This window comes from Sciurus carolinensis, chromosome 9 (assembly GCF_902686445.1).
Source record: "Sciurus carolinensis chromosome 9, mSciCar1.2, whole genome shotgun sequence".
Classification (NCBI taxonomy): domain Eukaryota; kingdom Metazoa; phylum Chordata; class Mammalia; order Rodentia; family Sciuridae; genus Sciurus; species Sciurus carolinensis.
The window spans coordinates 63,249,985-63,266,135 of record NC_062221.1 but is presented as its reverse complement, the minus strand read 5'-3'; the positions used below and the strand labels follow the sequence as shown (position 1 = coordinate 63,266,135).

General features: G+C 33.3%; 1 protein-coding gene across 4 annotated transcripts in view; it reads right to left on the bottom strand.

Moving 5' to 3' along the window:
• Positions 1 to 16,151, bottom strand: part of Opa1 (OPA1 mitochondrial dynamin like GTPase) — an 81,533-nt gene that overhangs the window by 16,340 nt on the left and 49,042 nt on the right. For all 4 annotated transcript variants that reach the window (XM_047563309.1, XM_047563311.1, XM_047563310.1 and 1 more), the window contains 7 exons: positions 15,310 to 15,462; positions 14,027 to 14,135; positions 13,369 to 13,448; positions 9,884 to 10,024; positions 7,472 to 7,588; positions 6,568 to 6,661; positions 5,702 to 5,812 (listed from right to left, as the gene is read on the bottom strand). In XM_047563309.1, the coding sequence (XP_047419265.1) occupies positions 5,702 to 5,812; positions 6,568 to 6,661; positions 7,472 to 7,588; positions 9,884 to 10,024; positions 13,369 to 13,448; positions 14,027 to 14,135; positions 15,310 to 15,462 (805 nt within the window). The remainder of the gene's footprint in view (positions 1 to 5,701; positions 5,813 to 6,567; positions 6,662 to 7,471; positions 7,589 to 9,883; positions 10,025 to 13,368; positions 13,449 to 14,026; positions 14,136 to 15,309; positions 15,463 to 16,151) is intronic.

Below are 16,151 nucleotides of genomic sequence, written 5' to 3'. Positions count from 1 at the left end.
ACAAATGAGGACGTAGGGCTTATGGTCCTTATGGTTCATAGTTCCCTCCAGAGCACCTTATTCTATTCTTTGTGATGCACCCACTCTTTTTTCCCTTTAAAAAGGATTTCCTTTGGTTGGGCGTGGTTCAAAGAGTTCCTCTGACTGAGAGTTCAAAGCCAGTCTTTAGCAAAAGCAAGGAGCTGAGCAACTCAGTGAGACCCTGTCTCTAAATAAAAAATAAAATAGGGCTGGGGATGTGGTTCAGTGGTTGAGTGTACCTGAATTCAATCCTTGGTAACACCCCCCCCCCCAAAAAAAAAAAAAAAAGAAAAAGATTCCCTCTGGATCCAGATATCTAGAACTCTACAACTCAAATGCCACTTTAAAATCATTTTCTTGGGTTAAGTCTTCAGACACAAAATGAACATACTATTGTAATTAACTTACCAAATTTTCAACAGTCACACTAACAGATTTTACAAAAGAAATACATGTCAATTTCATCCCAATTAATAAAACAATATATTGTCTTGCTGTGAAGAGGGAGAACTCATCAAGAGTACCAGTCCAGGAGCAGGTGGTGATGGGTGATGTTGGATGACAAAAATTACCTGTGGAGCCTTGTCGAAATATTCATGCCAGGGCCAAACCTCTAGGAAAATAGTTTTACATGTGTACATGTAACTTTCTTTTTTTGTGCAATTTAAAGTTCCAAAGTCTAATAATCTTCCTTATGATTTTCAATCCAACAATATTTCAGGGTTTTTATCCATAACAACGCTCAAAGATATGGGAGACATGGGAGAAGTTTAGGAATGTAAAGTGACCACTGGAAATTAATTCAAGAGTATCTTAAATTTTTTCCTTTCTAAATACATTAGAATAAAACCATACTGGCTAACTAAGGATACCATTTAGCTATCTGCTTTTTATTCAAGTTTACCATGACATAGTCTATAGCTATTCCATAAATCAGAATAATGTTTTAAAGTCCAAAAGCATCTTTTTAGATTTAAGTAGCTACAGTACATTGCTCTTCTACTCTTAGCTTTTAAAATGGTAGTCTTAGATCACTTTCCTACCTTCTTACCATCATTTAAAAAATGCACTAGTACATCTGTTTAATAATGCAATTATCAAATAATATTAACTATGAAGAACAAAGTTTTCATTATAAAAATGATTTGTTACTGAATATCTGGTAGCTCAGTACAAAAAAGACTTCGATCAATAGACTGTATGACTAAGTTTTAGCGTCACAACTGAATCTCATGCAGACTAAGATACAAAGGTTCTATCTTTGCTCCTTTCTAATTATCCAGAGAAAGCACAGGATGAAGGATAAGAGGAGACTGGGAACGTGAAGAAACACAAAGAGGAGCCCCAACAGCATTGTATTCACCCAAGAGAAACAAACTTTAAGTTTCCAGAAACAATTGCTTGCTGTCTGGGAGATGCTCAGGCATCAAACAATAAAGAACAGTCAACAGAGGCAAGAGGCCTAGCACGCTGCTGTGATTCCTTCCCTCTAATCCCTCTGAGCTCCAGTAAAAAGGCCAGCTGTTGCCACCTCGTGTAGGGAGTCAGCAGAGCAAATTAACTCGGGGGGCGGGGGGGGGCGGGCGGGTTTGAGGATATTGGAAAATTCTAATTTACCAGCCTCTTTAGTTATACTGGTTTTAACATTAAGGATATCAAACTATACCTTTACAATACGCCTGTACAATGGTAACCCAAGTAAAGAAATTTATCACTGTTGACACTTTTCATTGGTGAATATGAAGTAATACACTGAAACTTGTTAGAAAACATTTCAACACTCCCAATCTAGCTCAACAGAAAGCCAACACTTAGAATAATGGGCACTTTGTTCAATTAAAGATTCCATATCTGTCACAGGTTGACTTTAGGACTCTAAATATGAATATACCACACTGAAACATTTCCTGAATTTTGGGCAACTTAAAGGCTACTTAATTATGGTGTGATCTGACAGAGTGTATTTGGAGATATAGTTATAAAGAAAATACAAAGAAAATTAATTCCTTTAATCTGTTTATAGCTTGACATACACTTTGGAGTTTTTTTACCAAGATGTTTTATCAAAGTTTTCATATAGTTTGAAAACTTTTTAAATTATAGAAAGTATACAGGATAACTGTAAAGATGAAAGTCATCATCACTAAAATGTATGGCTTTCTGACCCACCTTATGGAGGATACTGATTAACAGTTAATCATGGAAGCATCCCAATAAAGGACAATTCTGTATAATTATATTTTTCAAAGACTTGAGTTTTTTTCCCCCAAATTAGTTCAGCACAGTAATTAAAAGACCAGGTTGAAAGTTGAGCAATCTAAATGAATGTTAATGCCTCTTTAATTCTTGGGTATCAATGATTACACAGAGAATACCAAGTAAAACTTGGGCTTTAGAGAACAAAAAACAGAAACCTAAGTCCCAAACAATTTATAATAATGGTCCAAACACTCGCAATAACCTAATTAATAGCTGGTACAATAATCACAGAATAAATAAAAAAGCTCCATGTTGTACTGATTAAACTTAGCAACAAACATATTAGCCATTGTTACCAGTACCCAGAGACTCAGTTTCAAAGGTGGGATGGGGAAGAACAAATTACAACAAAATTTCTGAAATCTTAGCACTCTTACTTGTTTTATATGATGACAACCATAAAACAAATTTGGATTTTATAAATGATAAAATCTGAATTGAGCCATAATACCAATCTTCACCTTTCTGAAGAAGATATTTAAAAATCACAGTCCATTTCAAATAGTTTAGACATGTTACTAAAAATTACAATAGCAGTTCAAATGGATTTTATCTAAGTTGACACTGTATTTAAAAGGCTGTAAAAAAAAAAAAACCTTTGAAATGAATCTTACTACAAAATCAAAAGAATCTCATAAAGGTCATAATGGACATATTTCAATACTGGACAGTTCTAAGTATGGATAGGTACTGAAAAAAAGGAATCAAGGTACATAGATGAGCTATGTATCTTATTAAATCGTTCATGAAGTAACTCAGCCTTTTGATATATTCAGGTCATTTTTTCAAATGCCATTTTCGATGATGATCTCTATATTAGTTATAAAACCACAAGCCTTTTTAAAAACAACCCTTTGTGTGAAGACAATCTCAGACTTAAAAAAAGTTGCAAGAACACTGCAAAAAACACATTTTTCCTGAAATATTTACTGCCTTAATGCCACATAACCCCCAAATATTCTATTGTGTATTAGCTACAAATAAGGATATTTTCCTAAATAATCCCAATTTAATAATCAAAACTTGAAAACTAATACTGATGTATTAGTACTCAGAAATGCTCAGATCTCATTTAAGTTTCACTGATGATCCCATTAATGTCCTTTAGAAAAAAGGCAAAAGTTCAGGATCAGATACTGCATTAGGTTTTCACATCCTTTAGTTTTTCTCAGTCTTTCCCTCTCTCTCATGGTCCTGACAGTTGAAGATTATGTAGACTGTACTTTAATTTGGATTTTTCTGATGTGTTGTTATGATTGGATTTAAGTTATGCATCTTTAGTAAGAATATCTTGGAAGTGATGCTGGGTTTTCTCATGGCATTCTGTAAGGTGGCACATGGTTTTGATGTGAACATTACTGATAATATTAACTTTGACCACTTGGTTAAGGTAGTGATTGCCAGGTTTCTTCACTATAAAGTTACTGTTTTCCCTTACAAGTATTTTCTGTGGAGATATTCTGTGTGTTCATATAAACATCCTGATTTTATATAAACACCACTGATTTATTTTATGTATCTACCAATTCATGGATTCTTATTTCATTCGGTGAGTTAAGATTTGTTACTGTCATTATTTATTTTGTTGCCCATATTGTCCCAGGTATGGCAAGTGAGAGCCTCAACCGGGCCTTTATGCCCTGTTGACATGTGTCCATCACCCTTCAAGCACTTCTTTACTTCTAAATCCTAACATACCCCAGACTTTTCCTGTCCTCTCTCTGCCTATCTCCAGAGATACTCATTTCTAAGTATGACTCCTCTACTGTGTGCTTCCTGAGACAGTTTTTTTCCCCTCCCCATTTTTTTTTTTTTTTCCTCTTCTTAACTTAGCTTCATTTTAATAGTGAATGTGGTATATCTTCTCTGGAATGTGAAGAAACAATGTACTACTTCTTATATACTCATTTTAAAGTAAAATTGATGAATCTCTAAAGCAATTAAATGATTTAAGACCAGGTAAGCTTCAGACTGGTAAAAATATGAATGCATCAAAATGTTAACCATCCCCACATTATGCTACTCTTCACTATTTGAAGTTATAATAAAAACTCTTGATAGCTTCTCTTTCTTCAAACTCTATAAGCCAACACACCACCCTCTAAATAGTATGCTGTATTAGAAACTTTGGTCTGTACAGTAGTGACTGTTAAACTTAAAATTTCTGACTAAAAGCATCTGTGACTATGTTCCCAAGAGCTATGCAAAAATAAATAATAAGGTAAAGAAACTTTCAAGACTCTTTTTCAACTACTGGACAGTCATGGCTCATCTCCATTAGTGTGACTGATGAAGTTAAGCCACTGGTGAAACGCTTGGTTAAGGATATTATTTGATAATTAACACCACTACAATTTTATATGTACAAAAGGTACACTATAAAGTCATAGGACTACTTTCCTTTAAAAACCACTAGGAGTACTTGGCTTGACAGTACACACATTTGAGTTAGTGATATTCTTTCTTTAAATAATCAAATTGGGAGTGGAGGGTATAGGATTATGTAGGCTCTATTATAAAATATTAGAAAAGACATCATTTTTAATCACTCAAAAGTGTATATGCTGATAAAATTCATTGGAAATATTTTACTGTGATAACCATCCTGATGAATAAAAAATATTGTAAACATCATGACAAGGACATATCTAGTACAAATTTAGCATGAAATTATAAACCAGGGACTTCCAAATACTTGCTGAACAGATTTTCTCAACAATTACTAAGATAGTAGTCATAAGTAAAGGAGATAAGGCTTTGGGTGATTCTCTGTTGAAGATACAGCAAATAAATGCAGTTTAGATCTAAGTGCAGGTTTTCTGTGTTAGCACAAACTTAACTAGAATGCCAGAGTGGTATAAAAAAAAACTAAATATACAGAGAGATGACTAGGAACAGAGATGTAAATGTGTGGACGAGCATCTATACATGTTCAGACACATACAAACACAACACTATTTCCTAACTCTTTTTACTGAGAACGCCTGGGAATTGTGATATTTCAACAATAATGAGAATATCCTGTTCTCAGATCTTGATTTCTAAATATAAGTCTCTAGAAAATGGAAGCTGGGTTAGAGAATGAGCTTGGAACATTTTGCTATGTGGAAGGATGATACTGAGACAACAAGTGAAACTTTAATGGAGTCTGAGGATTATATACAGTAACTATCAGTATTAGTATTCTGCTTTGAGTAGTTGCTAGAAAAATCCCTGTTTCGAGGAAATACACATTAAGTACTTGGAAATGATGGGCTTTAAATCAAGATCTTACTCTGACAGTTCCAAGAGAAAAAAAAGTTCCTTGTGGATAGATACTTTAGCTTTCCTGTAAATTTGAGATTAAAAAGATTAACAAGACAATGTAAAAGGTGAAGGGGAACAGGAGGAGGTAAGGCGGAGGGCAGGAGGAACTACTTACTGAGGTCTTCTGCCAGTTGAACTCGTTTACCAGTCAGCAATTTAACTTTCTTCTCATTGTCTTCAGCAAAATCTTCCAATACCTCTTTAACATTTTTCTCTAATCGCCTAACTGTTCAAAGTAAATAAAAAACTTGAGGAACACCGTTTTTATGATGCAAAGGATAATAAAATTAACCATAGATGGAGAGTAAGTTCTTATTTTTTATCATGTTAGATCTATTTTTAAGTTCATATTTCTCCCAGTTACAGAGAAAATCTCTACCATTATCCAGCACTTTAATCAACATGAAACTGATAGATATTCTCAGATGATATATCTTAAGCTGTAGCATTTTTTTAAAGTATTTTTTTAGTTTTAGATGGATACAATATCCTTTCTTTATCTATCTTTATGTGGTGCTGAGGATCAAACTCAGTGCCTCACACATCTACCACTGAGTCACAGCCCATACCCAGCTGTAACATTTTAATGGAAGTGCAGATTTCCCAAAAACCTAAGTGTTGTTTCAGAGTCCATTCTTATTGGAATTTTTGCAAATGAAGGATGATACTTGGTATGCTTAGTTCCCACCTTTTTGAATTAAAATTTATTTTTTAGTATTTTCAGGGGAAATTATAATTTTCAGTTTTTCTAATCAATCTCTTTTTAAGGAAGTATTTTGGCATTGTTTTATTAAAAATGTCAAATTAACCAGGCATGGTGGAGCACTCTTATAATCCCAGTAGCTCAGGAGGCTGAGACGGGAGGATCACAAGTTCAAGGCCAGCCTCAGCAATTTAGTGAGACTCTTGGCAACTTAGTGAGGCCCTGTCCCAAAAAAAAAACCAAAGGTCAAATTAGAAAGCAGTTTCTACATGGCTTACCTTCAGTGTTTGTAAGTTGCTGCCGTAAAGTATTTGCTGTGATAGCAAGCATGCGCTGTATTCGCCAAAACAAGACCACATCATTGCATTCCAGCTGAAAAATTAAGTAACTAAGATTAACAAATAAAAGTAAAAATGAAAGCCATGATTGTACATACATATAAACACATATGTTATAAACATGTTATAAACACATATATGTTTTCATTTCAACCATGAAAATTATGCAAGAAACTTATTTGAATGCAGATTTATTTTAAGCTGCTGAAAACAGAAAAGCATTTTGGAAGTCTCACAAACACTAACAGCTTTTTCAAAAGGATATTTAAAAGTACTTTATAAAGAAAATGCTCAAAACACATCAGTCTGCTGCCATCTAGAGGTTACTTATAAGAATGTTCTAAACTATAAAACAGTTCAATATGACTAGTTCTTTGAAAGAATCATTTAAAACAAGATTCTAGCAATATGAAGAAAGAATTTAAGATATATGACAGATTTAAAATAAAATTGCTTTGCTGTATGATTTCAATTATGCAAATGGATTATTATGCTACACACACACACACACACACACACACACTCCCCATTTATAGAAAGTTAAACTCCGAAGAACACAAAAATGCTAACTAAAATGACTTCCAAGCCTGAGGAGTATAAGTGATTATTTATTTCACATATTGTTTTACATTCTTTAGAGGCACTGAGAAAGATATATATGGCAGATGCAGTCGCTACCAAAGTGGCACATATCTTAGAAAAGATGAGTTAGGATACCTTTTATAAATTATATTTTTCTAGATGAACAAAAGACTTAAAACTAACATTAAAATTAAAGTTTATTTTTAACTATCTTATACAACTATTGCTAAAAAATATTTCCCTTTGTTTTGGAAAACCTTACCTCAGAATCTACAAAATGCCTTTGGTAGTAATAAAAGCCTCTTCGACAAAGGTTACAATGGTTTAGAGCTGTTTTTAAGAAATGTCTTCTATAAACTTGATGCCAAGTATCCTTAATCTAAAATAAGAAAACAAAAACTAGAGTGTTATTTTATATCTTCATGTTGCTCAACCACACTGAGAAGTTGTACATAAATTTAATATAAAAATGTTAATTAAAAGCAACAGCAAGATTGTTATTTTATCAGCCCTTTCTATTCACTTACGTTGGTTTTCAAGTCAAAATTACATTTACTAGTTTATGTATTTCAAAACATGGAATGCTTTAAATAAGCATGTTGTTTTATTCAATCAGTCTGTAGAATAGATAGAATGGGAATTATTCTTGCCTAATTAAGGCTAAGGAAACCAAGGCAAAAAAAGGTTAAGAGCCTTGCCCAAGGGCAGAGTTGGGACCAGGAATCTGTTCTCCTAGGACCATGTGCATTAACCCAACAATATTTCCTTCTTTTTGGTACTGATTGAACCCAGGGGTGCTTATCACTGAGCCACATCCCCGGTTCCTTTATATATTTTATTTAGAGATAGGGTCTTGCCCAGTTGCTGAAGCGAGCTTTGAACTCACGATCCTCCTGACTAAGCTTCCCAAGCTGCTGGGATTACAGGTGTGTGCCACCATGCCTAGCTAATATTTCCTTTTTGATAATTAAATTTTACGGCTATCACACCAGAATGATCCCTACCACTTTATTACTACATAATATTATTAGAGCTTTCAATGCTTCTTCATACCTATTGTCTTTTTTTTAACATAAGAAGAATAATGCTACATAGATAGAACAAATATCACTAACACCATTTGACAGATGGGCAAAGTGGGGCTCAGAGAGATATCAATTACTAAGGTTAATGTAATGAAACTGTATTATAATTTACATCTCCTGACATCTAATATTCTTGTCATGGTAGTTAGCTACTTATTTTAGATTTTTATAAGATATACTAAACAAAGTGTCACTTGAAAAAAAAATGAGATTTCTCTTGCTAAGAGAAAGGAAGATATATATCTCTAATCCATATAGTCTAAGATACAGGCAAAAGCTTAAAAAAAATCATACAGCATTTTCCATTCCAAGAGAAAATTCTTCCTACTGTATTAACCAAAGCAACATAAAATTTTAAAGTATCAGACTGAATATAAGTTGAATATACACAAAATATTTGGGATCAGAAGCATTTTAGATTTCAGAATATTTTTGGATTTTAAAATATCTGCATCCATATAAGGAGGATACCTTGGGGACAGGACACAAGTCTAACCATGAAATTCATATACACCTACACACAACCTGCAGGTAATTTTACACAATGTTTTTAGTGCACCTGCATTTTGACTATAAGTTACTTGAGGTCAGATTAGAATTTTCTTTTTGTGGCATCAATTTGGAGCTAAAAAAGCTTCAGATTTTAGACGACATCAGATTTCTGAACTAGGGAGGCTCAGTCTATACAACCTTGTGTTAATGAGAGTTAGGACCAATGTGGACAAATTAAATCTATGCTCAACTAAAAATCTCATGTTCAATTTATAAATAATGTTAGTTTTATAACAGCTTTAATTGCTTTCATGTTGACCAATTTTCTTGTTGTGAAATTTAAAGCAAGCATTCCTCAAGTGCAAAATCATAATCTTTAAAAAATCTTATGGGTAGTTCTGAAACTTTTGTATGACTGCTCTCCCCAATAGATTTACTTTTCTAACTGAATTTCACTTAAGCTAATTAAAATGAACCCCTACTTTCTAGCAGGAAATGCAGGCCTGGAAAGTTTTGTTTTTTAAAAATTTGTGGCAAATAATTATTATGAAGGCAAGCAAAAGTAGCTTGAAGTATGAATTGTCTTTGTTCTCATATTTACCATAAATGAAGAAAATGAGAAAACACAAGTCTTATCCAAGTCAATAAAAAATTCACATTTTTTCTAAATATATCATATCTAATTGAGTTATACTTGACTGCAAAAGACACACAATGTATATACAGAAATGAGCCATATTTAAGCAGAAATTCTATTTTATAATCTAAAACAGTGTGATTAAGGTACACAGATCTGGGTCAGTTTCATCCTTTTTTGTAAGAACTGCTGAACTTGCCCGAGAAAATCCAATTTTCCAAATTTCAATTTGCTATTTATAGATTATCCTTTAAAAAGCAATATTGAGAATAATATTTCTTCACACAATAACTTCAAAAAATTGAAATAACCAAGCTTTTGCATCAGCAAATGTGGAAATAATCAAAGTAAAATTAAGTACTTAGATATCTAAGTTACACATTAGAAGCAGTAACACTGTACAGAACAAAGCAATGATTAAGAAAGCAGATTTGTCTTTCTTTTCAGTAATATTTATTACCAAGCTTGGATCTACTTCTACTCCTCGGGATTCCAGGTTCTTTCGGACGGTGGTTATCTCATCACTTGCCAGATAAGCTGGGTGCTCCTCATTACATTTCAACATCTTCTCCAATTCATTCTTGGTTTCATTGTGAACAGACTTCAAAATATTGAAAAGAGGACTATGCTTAGATGTTTATAATTTGGCACTTGTAAAAACAGAGTCCAATTTTAATAAGTACATCACTATTGCCTAATAGGTGACACAAGCTTAATCACAATAAGAGAAAACACAGTATCCTAAGATGAATATGGGTAAGTGATCTATGACTGCAAAGCAATTTGCCTTATGAAAGGGGAAAAAAATAAGAATTAGACCTATTTATTACATTTTACTTTTGCTGCCATGTTCTACTACTGAAGCTACAGCATTAGGTATCTTACTATATACTTCTTTTCTTGACCTTAGGGTATACTTCAGGTTTAGAGAAAAGAACCCTGAAAACAGAAAAGGTGACGCTCTATAAATGCTCACAAGAAGTCACATCTGTTGATATATGTTTTTTTTTTTTTTTTTCCTGACTGAATACAAAATGCTAGTTTGGCTTTTTAAAAAAGTCTTTTCATTAAAAATTACACTTCAGACTGTTCCTGTGAGGTACCTAACATTCTTAAATGATTCACTTTCAGCTTCTTCTTTGTAATTGTTCATAAAGCTCAACAAAGGAAGAAAACATAATACACATACATATACACATTATAAGTTTGAAAACAAGACTTTTATACTGTGCCAAATTAAATTTATTTATCATTTTTCAATTCTTCATTCAAAACTTTATGAAAAAAGAAACTTACCTGAACAAGTTACTACAATAAGACTGCTTCAAACTGTACCACAACTATGGCATATAAGAACTTAAACAAGAATTAACACTTAAATGCAACTAATTAGCTTGTAAATGGAAGTATCAATTACTACTCTCTGAAGATAAGGCACTTTAGGAGAAATATTATTAAAGAGAAATTTTACTATATGCTTAAACATTTCTATTCAGTCTGAGATAGGACAGGTTGGGTTAGGGTTAATGGGGTTCCCTCCACTCGCCCTGGCCTGCATTTTCACTTCTACCTTTCCAGCCATCACCCACTCCACTATTACCATGACACTTAGCCTTCAAAAGACACTTTCTCTTATTTATCCTGAAAATTAATTCAGATCAGACGAGGTGAAAATGTTTCAAAGGGTGAATTTTCCTAGAAACCTAAGAAAAACATAAAATAAAAACATAATAGTTTTTTTTTCTTCAGAACATGTAGCATGTATTTCTAATATTTTATCACAGGACAATCTTTTTTTTTTTTTTTTTGTCCTTTTCCTGCTAAATCCTGTCACTCAAAAGACAGAACTGTTACACAGCTACCTAAACTTGCAATATGAGACTTCTCAATCTCTCCTACAATTTGTTTTCTACTGTAATTTCTGAGTGTGAGGTCTAGAATGGCAGTTTTCAACAGGGAGTGGGAAGGACAAAAGGTTAGAAGAGAACTAGACTGGTGAGTCTAGAGGCTATCTTTTGAAGGAAACTAAATATGCATACATAAAAACATCTCCCCAGGTGGTTCTGAAGCACCTCCCTTCCACACCCTAAATTTATGGCCACTGTTCCACAGTCAGCTGGGGTACACAGGCTGCCCGGTAACTGGGGAGAGAAGGCCCTTCTCTGAAAGGTTTTCATTCCTCTTCTAAGCTTACAGATCTTTTGCAATGATCTTAAAATGAATTTCTTTACTTCTCTTTAAGATCTGGTAAAACAACAGCAACAACAACAACAACAAACCAAAAACAAACAAAAAAATCCGACAACCAGGAATCTTTTCCAAGTTTTTGCAAAGGATATTTACCACTAGATGCTGAGGCAAGTTCTGCTACTGTTGATTGCTATGGATATTTTAGGCCCAATTTCCCTAAGTGTGAACTGAAAAATCATTCAATTTTCTCTTGAGTTTATCTGTCCTACAACAGCACTTTCTAATCAATCAGTGCCTCTTCCTGTCTCAAAGTCAGAAGCCTCTAATGGATCCCCCAGAAATCCTCCTCTGATAAGATCCCCTTCTCTCAGCCCATGTGTATGGTAGAGATAACTGGCAACCTAAACACATGCATGATTCAATCACTACTCTGTCTACCTTCCCAGCTTAATGGCTCTTAATGAGTCATTCTCCACAAAGTTATAATAGGAGAAAACGAGAGAAGAGAGAGGAAGAGAAAGACAGAGCTTTGGGGAGGAGGGGGAGACTGCATTCAGTATTTTGAGTCAAGTTGAGAAATCGGATAGTTTATGGAACAAGAAATGTGTGAAATTAGAAGAAAATAGGGTGTTGATTATATTAGTCAATTAACTAGTTAAAATGAAAATAAAAATATAAAGAACAAAGTATATGTTCTTTGGCAATTTTTCATTATCTTCTCTTCTAATTTTTCTGGTCTTTTTTTTTTCTCAAAGTGGATATAAGAAACAAATCAAGAACAGAAAACAGATTGGATGTTACTTTTTTCTTAAATTTCATTTGTTTGTATATTTAGATTCTATATTCTATTTAGACTCATTTAAGGAGAAAAGAACAATGGTATAAGACTGAATGCTAGACAGGAAAACAAGCTAAAAATGAAGAAGGAATATAAGTGGGAAGGCAGGGATGAGAACTTTAATGACATACATTTTCCTGCAATTTACCAATTTTTAGTTATTTATAATTTGACTTTACCATTTTGTTCTTCTGAAGTGCTCTTTCAATGTTAAAGAACAAATTCTACAACTCTATGTCCTGTGAATTTTTATATTTATATTGCAAACAAACTAAAATATACAAAGGAATAAAATAATCTGAATAGACTGCCAACAGAAAAATCCAGAGAGAACAAAATATGGCAAAAATCATTATATTGTTTTTCTTCCTAATTATAGTCTATACATCTTTGAAATCTTCTTCATTTTTTTCCTGTTCATAATTTACCTTTTTTTTTTTTTTTTTTTTAACCTCAAATAGGGAATTGAAATAAAGTAGTCAACCACAAAAGGGGCATGGTTTATCTCCCTTTTCTTTTATTAACACAGTTACTTGACTTTTAAAAAAGTTTTTTAGGTGGTTTAATCTTTATTTTAGAGATTCGTTATATCTTAGAAAGGCAAATATAAATTATTTAAAATACTTAGGATTAATCTAAAGCCAGGCAAAGATTACATCTTGCTGGGGGTGGGTACTGGAGATTGAACTCAGGGGCACTTGACCACTGAGCCACATTCTCGGTCCTTTTTGTATTTTATTTAGAGACAGGGTATCACTGAGTTGCTTAGCACCTCGCTTCTACTGAGGCTGGCTTTGAACTCTTGATCCACTGCGATTACAGGTGTGTGTCGCTGAGTCTGGTCAAAGATTACATTTTAATGCTCGAATTAAAATGAACAAAATTATACCATTATGAGACCACAGAGTTGATTTTACCTGTTCTTGGGTTCGATTCTTCCAGTATAACCACCTTTTTCTCCAGTCTGGGCCTATCATATTTTCAATTGCATTTTCAGCTAGGAAAAAAAAAAAAAATGTCTCAAATTAATTCATCAAAAATTGTATTACTTACCAAAAACATGAATTATTACTTAAAAGGTCTTACTTTCTTAACTATTTCATATATCAATATGAAATCGGTTGAAATAAAGGAAAAATGATGATTGATATGGACACATGAATAAGAATTATATGTTTAAAATCTATGAAAAGATGGGTTGGGGATATAGCTCAGTTGGCAGAGTGCTTGCCCTGCAAGCACAAAGCCCTGGGTTCGAATCCCCCAGCACCACAAAAAAAAAAAAAAAAAAAGTGACTAAAATCTATGAAAAGTACAATTGCTTATAGAATTCCTCAAAGTACAGCAACAAACTAAATATTCTGAGTTATATCTTCTTAGAGTAGGAATACATATAAACATCATGAAACTAATTTATTTAATCTTTTTAGTAGTCATGAAACCCTTGACTAAAAAATCCAACAAATATTCAACTATATTAATGACGAATACCCTGAAATGTTTTATTTTTACAGGGTTCACTACTACTTCACCACTACAAATGCTCGGAACTCAGTAACCCATGTTCCTACTTACTATCCTTGAGACGAGCTTGAAGAGCCTCTTCCATAAAATAAATAGCTGCATCCCACTGCTGCTTATCAGAAATGGACCGGTCTTCTAAGGCATTGTGCTGAATAACTCTCTGAAATAAAAGCAAAGAAAAAGCTGGTTTGACTTAATGTCTCCTCATTTCAGTAATTTTGTATCAGTTTAGTAAATATTCAAAATAACAGATGTATTTAAAATAGCATAAAAACATTTCCCTTCCAAAAAAATACAGGAGCTCTTTCTAAGAAATAAACAGTAGAAATCCTTTCCTGGCTCACATTAAACAACTTAACTATGAGTGAAGGGGAGGTAAAGTTAGAGACAGGTATGCTACACACTTAAGTACATAAAATGTATTCAGGGGTCAGTAATTTAGACCATCTTTACCTATCTTTTTTGCCATATGAATTATTCATTAGTATTTTCAAAAACAGAAGAAAAATTAATAACCATTCATTTCACTGTTAAGAGCAAGAAAAATAGTAATAGGGTAAATAAATGCTTAAAAGGTTTAGACAATCATAAATGTTAGATATTTGTTTTAACTGAAAATTGGTTTCAAAGTTTTATAACTTTTGAATGAATGGATGCAAACGGCATCATTCTCTAAGAAAGTCTTTAAGGAACTTTAACAAGAATAAAGTTTTCAAACATGAAGACAAATAATTACAACCAGATCATGGTGAGATACATACTTTTCTAGAGTACTAATCAATTCTTTCATTCAGCAGTTTCTCTCATGACTCTCTAAGCACAACAGATACTTAATAAAGGTTTGATTATGGTGGTGAATATTAGATGTTGGTCAGAAACTAGGTTTTGCAGTCTTAGCAGGTCCTGAATCCCAGTTCTGCCAATGACAACTGGACTGACCAAAAATTACATCAAATAATGCTTGCAAAGTGCTTAGCAGAGCTCTTGTCACAAGGCAAGCACTGAATGCATGGTCGTTAAAGATTTAGACTTAGCTATCTACACACAGGTCAATGAAATGACTAATGGATGATATTTGGAAGTTTACAAGTCTGTTTATTGCAAAGTTTGACTCTTTTCTGAAATGATAGCCAAGAAGAAATTGCAGAGGGTGATTTTAGAAGAGCAGAGAAATGTTAAAGGGCAGATTACAGACAATAAAACTATTTCTTTACTATTTTAAATTAAGAAAATAATTTAAATAGTCATATAAAAATAGTCTCATCTAGAAAAATCTCAATTTGAGAAATCATATAAAAAATAATGCTGACCTTCTAATTAATAAAATGACATACCAAACTATCCTCTGCAAAGTCATTCCACTTGTGGCGTTTAATACTTTCTTCTTTAACAGCCTCTTTAAGCTTATCAAATATATCATCATGTTCTTTTCCCTTGGGTTCTGTCATGAAGCGAGAAAATTCTTCTTGTAGGGTCTCCCAAGCAACCTACAATTATTTAAAAGAAAAAAGAACTGTGTTTATACTACATACTTTAATATACGACATGAAAAATAACAAATGAAATCAAGTCAAACAGATGTGATAAATCAGTTTATTAGGAAATATATATGAAGGAAAGTACATTAATAAAAAGGCAGCAAATATAAACTACGGTCTAGAGATCTCACACTGGTAGTGGGCAAGACAAGATTGGCTTCCTAACATGTTTGGTCAGATAGGCACAGTGTTTTAAATTTTTAGAAATTAGTCACCAACATTTAAAAATTGACTTCATATAAATTTTATGGACAATCTGGGAATATCCACATTCCACATGACAACACCTGGTAGAGCTGAATAGGGCTACATCCTTTAGATGAGGTTTGCATTCAAAGTCTGCTAGCAGACTTAATTAACTTGTTTATCATCATCATCATAATCATTATTTTGGTAAAAGGGATTGAACTCAGGGGTGCTTAACCACTGAGCCACATGCCCAGCCCTTTCTATTTTTTATTTTTGAGACAAGGTCTTGCTAAGTTGCTTAGGGCCTTGCTAAGTTGCCAAGGCTGACTTTGGTTTTCCATCTTCCTGACTCAGCCTCCCCAGCCACAGGGAATACAGATGTGTATCACCATGCCCGGCTTAGTTAACTTGTTTATTTCAACCTGTAAGACATCTGGGTTTGCCTGCTT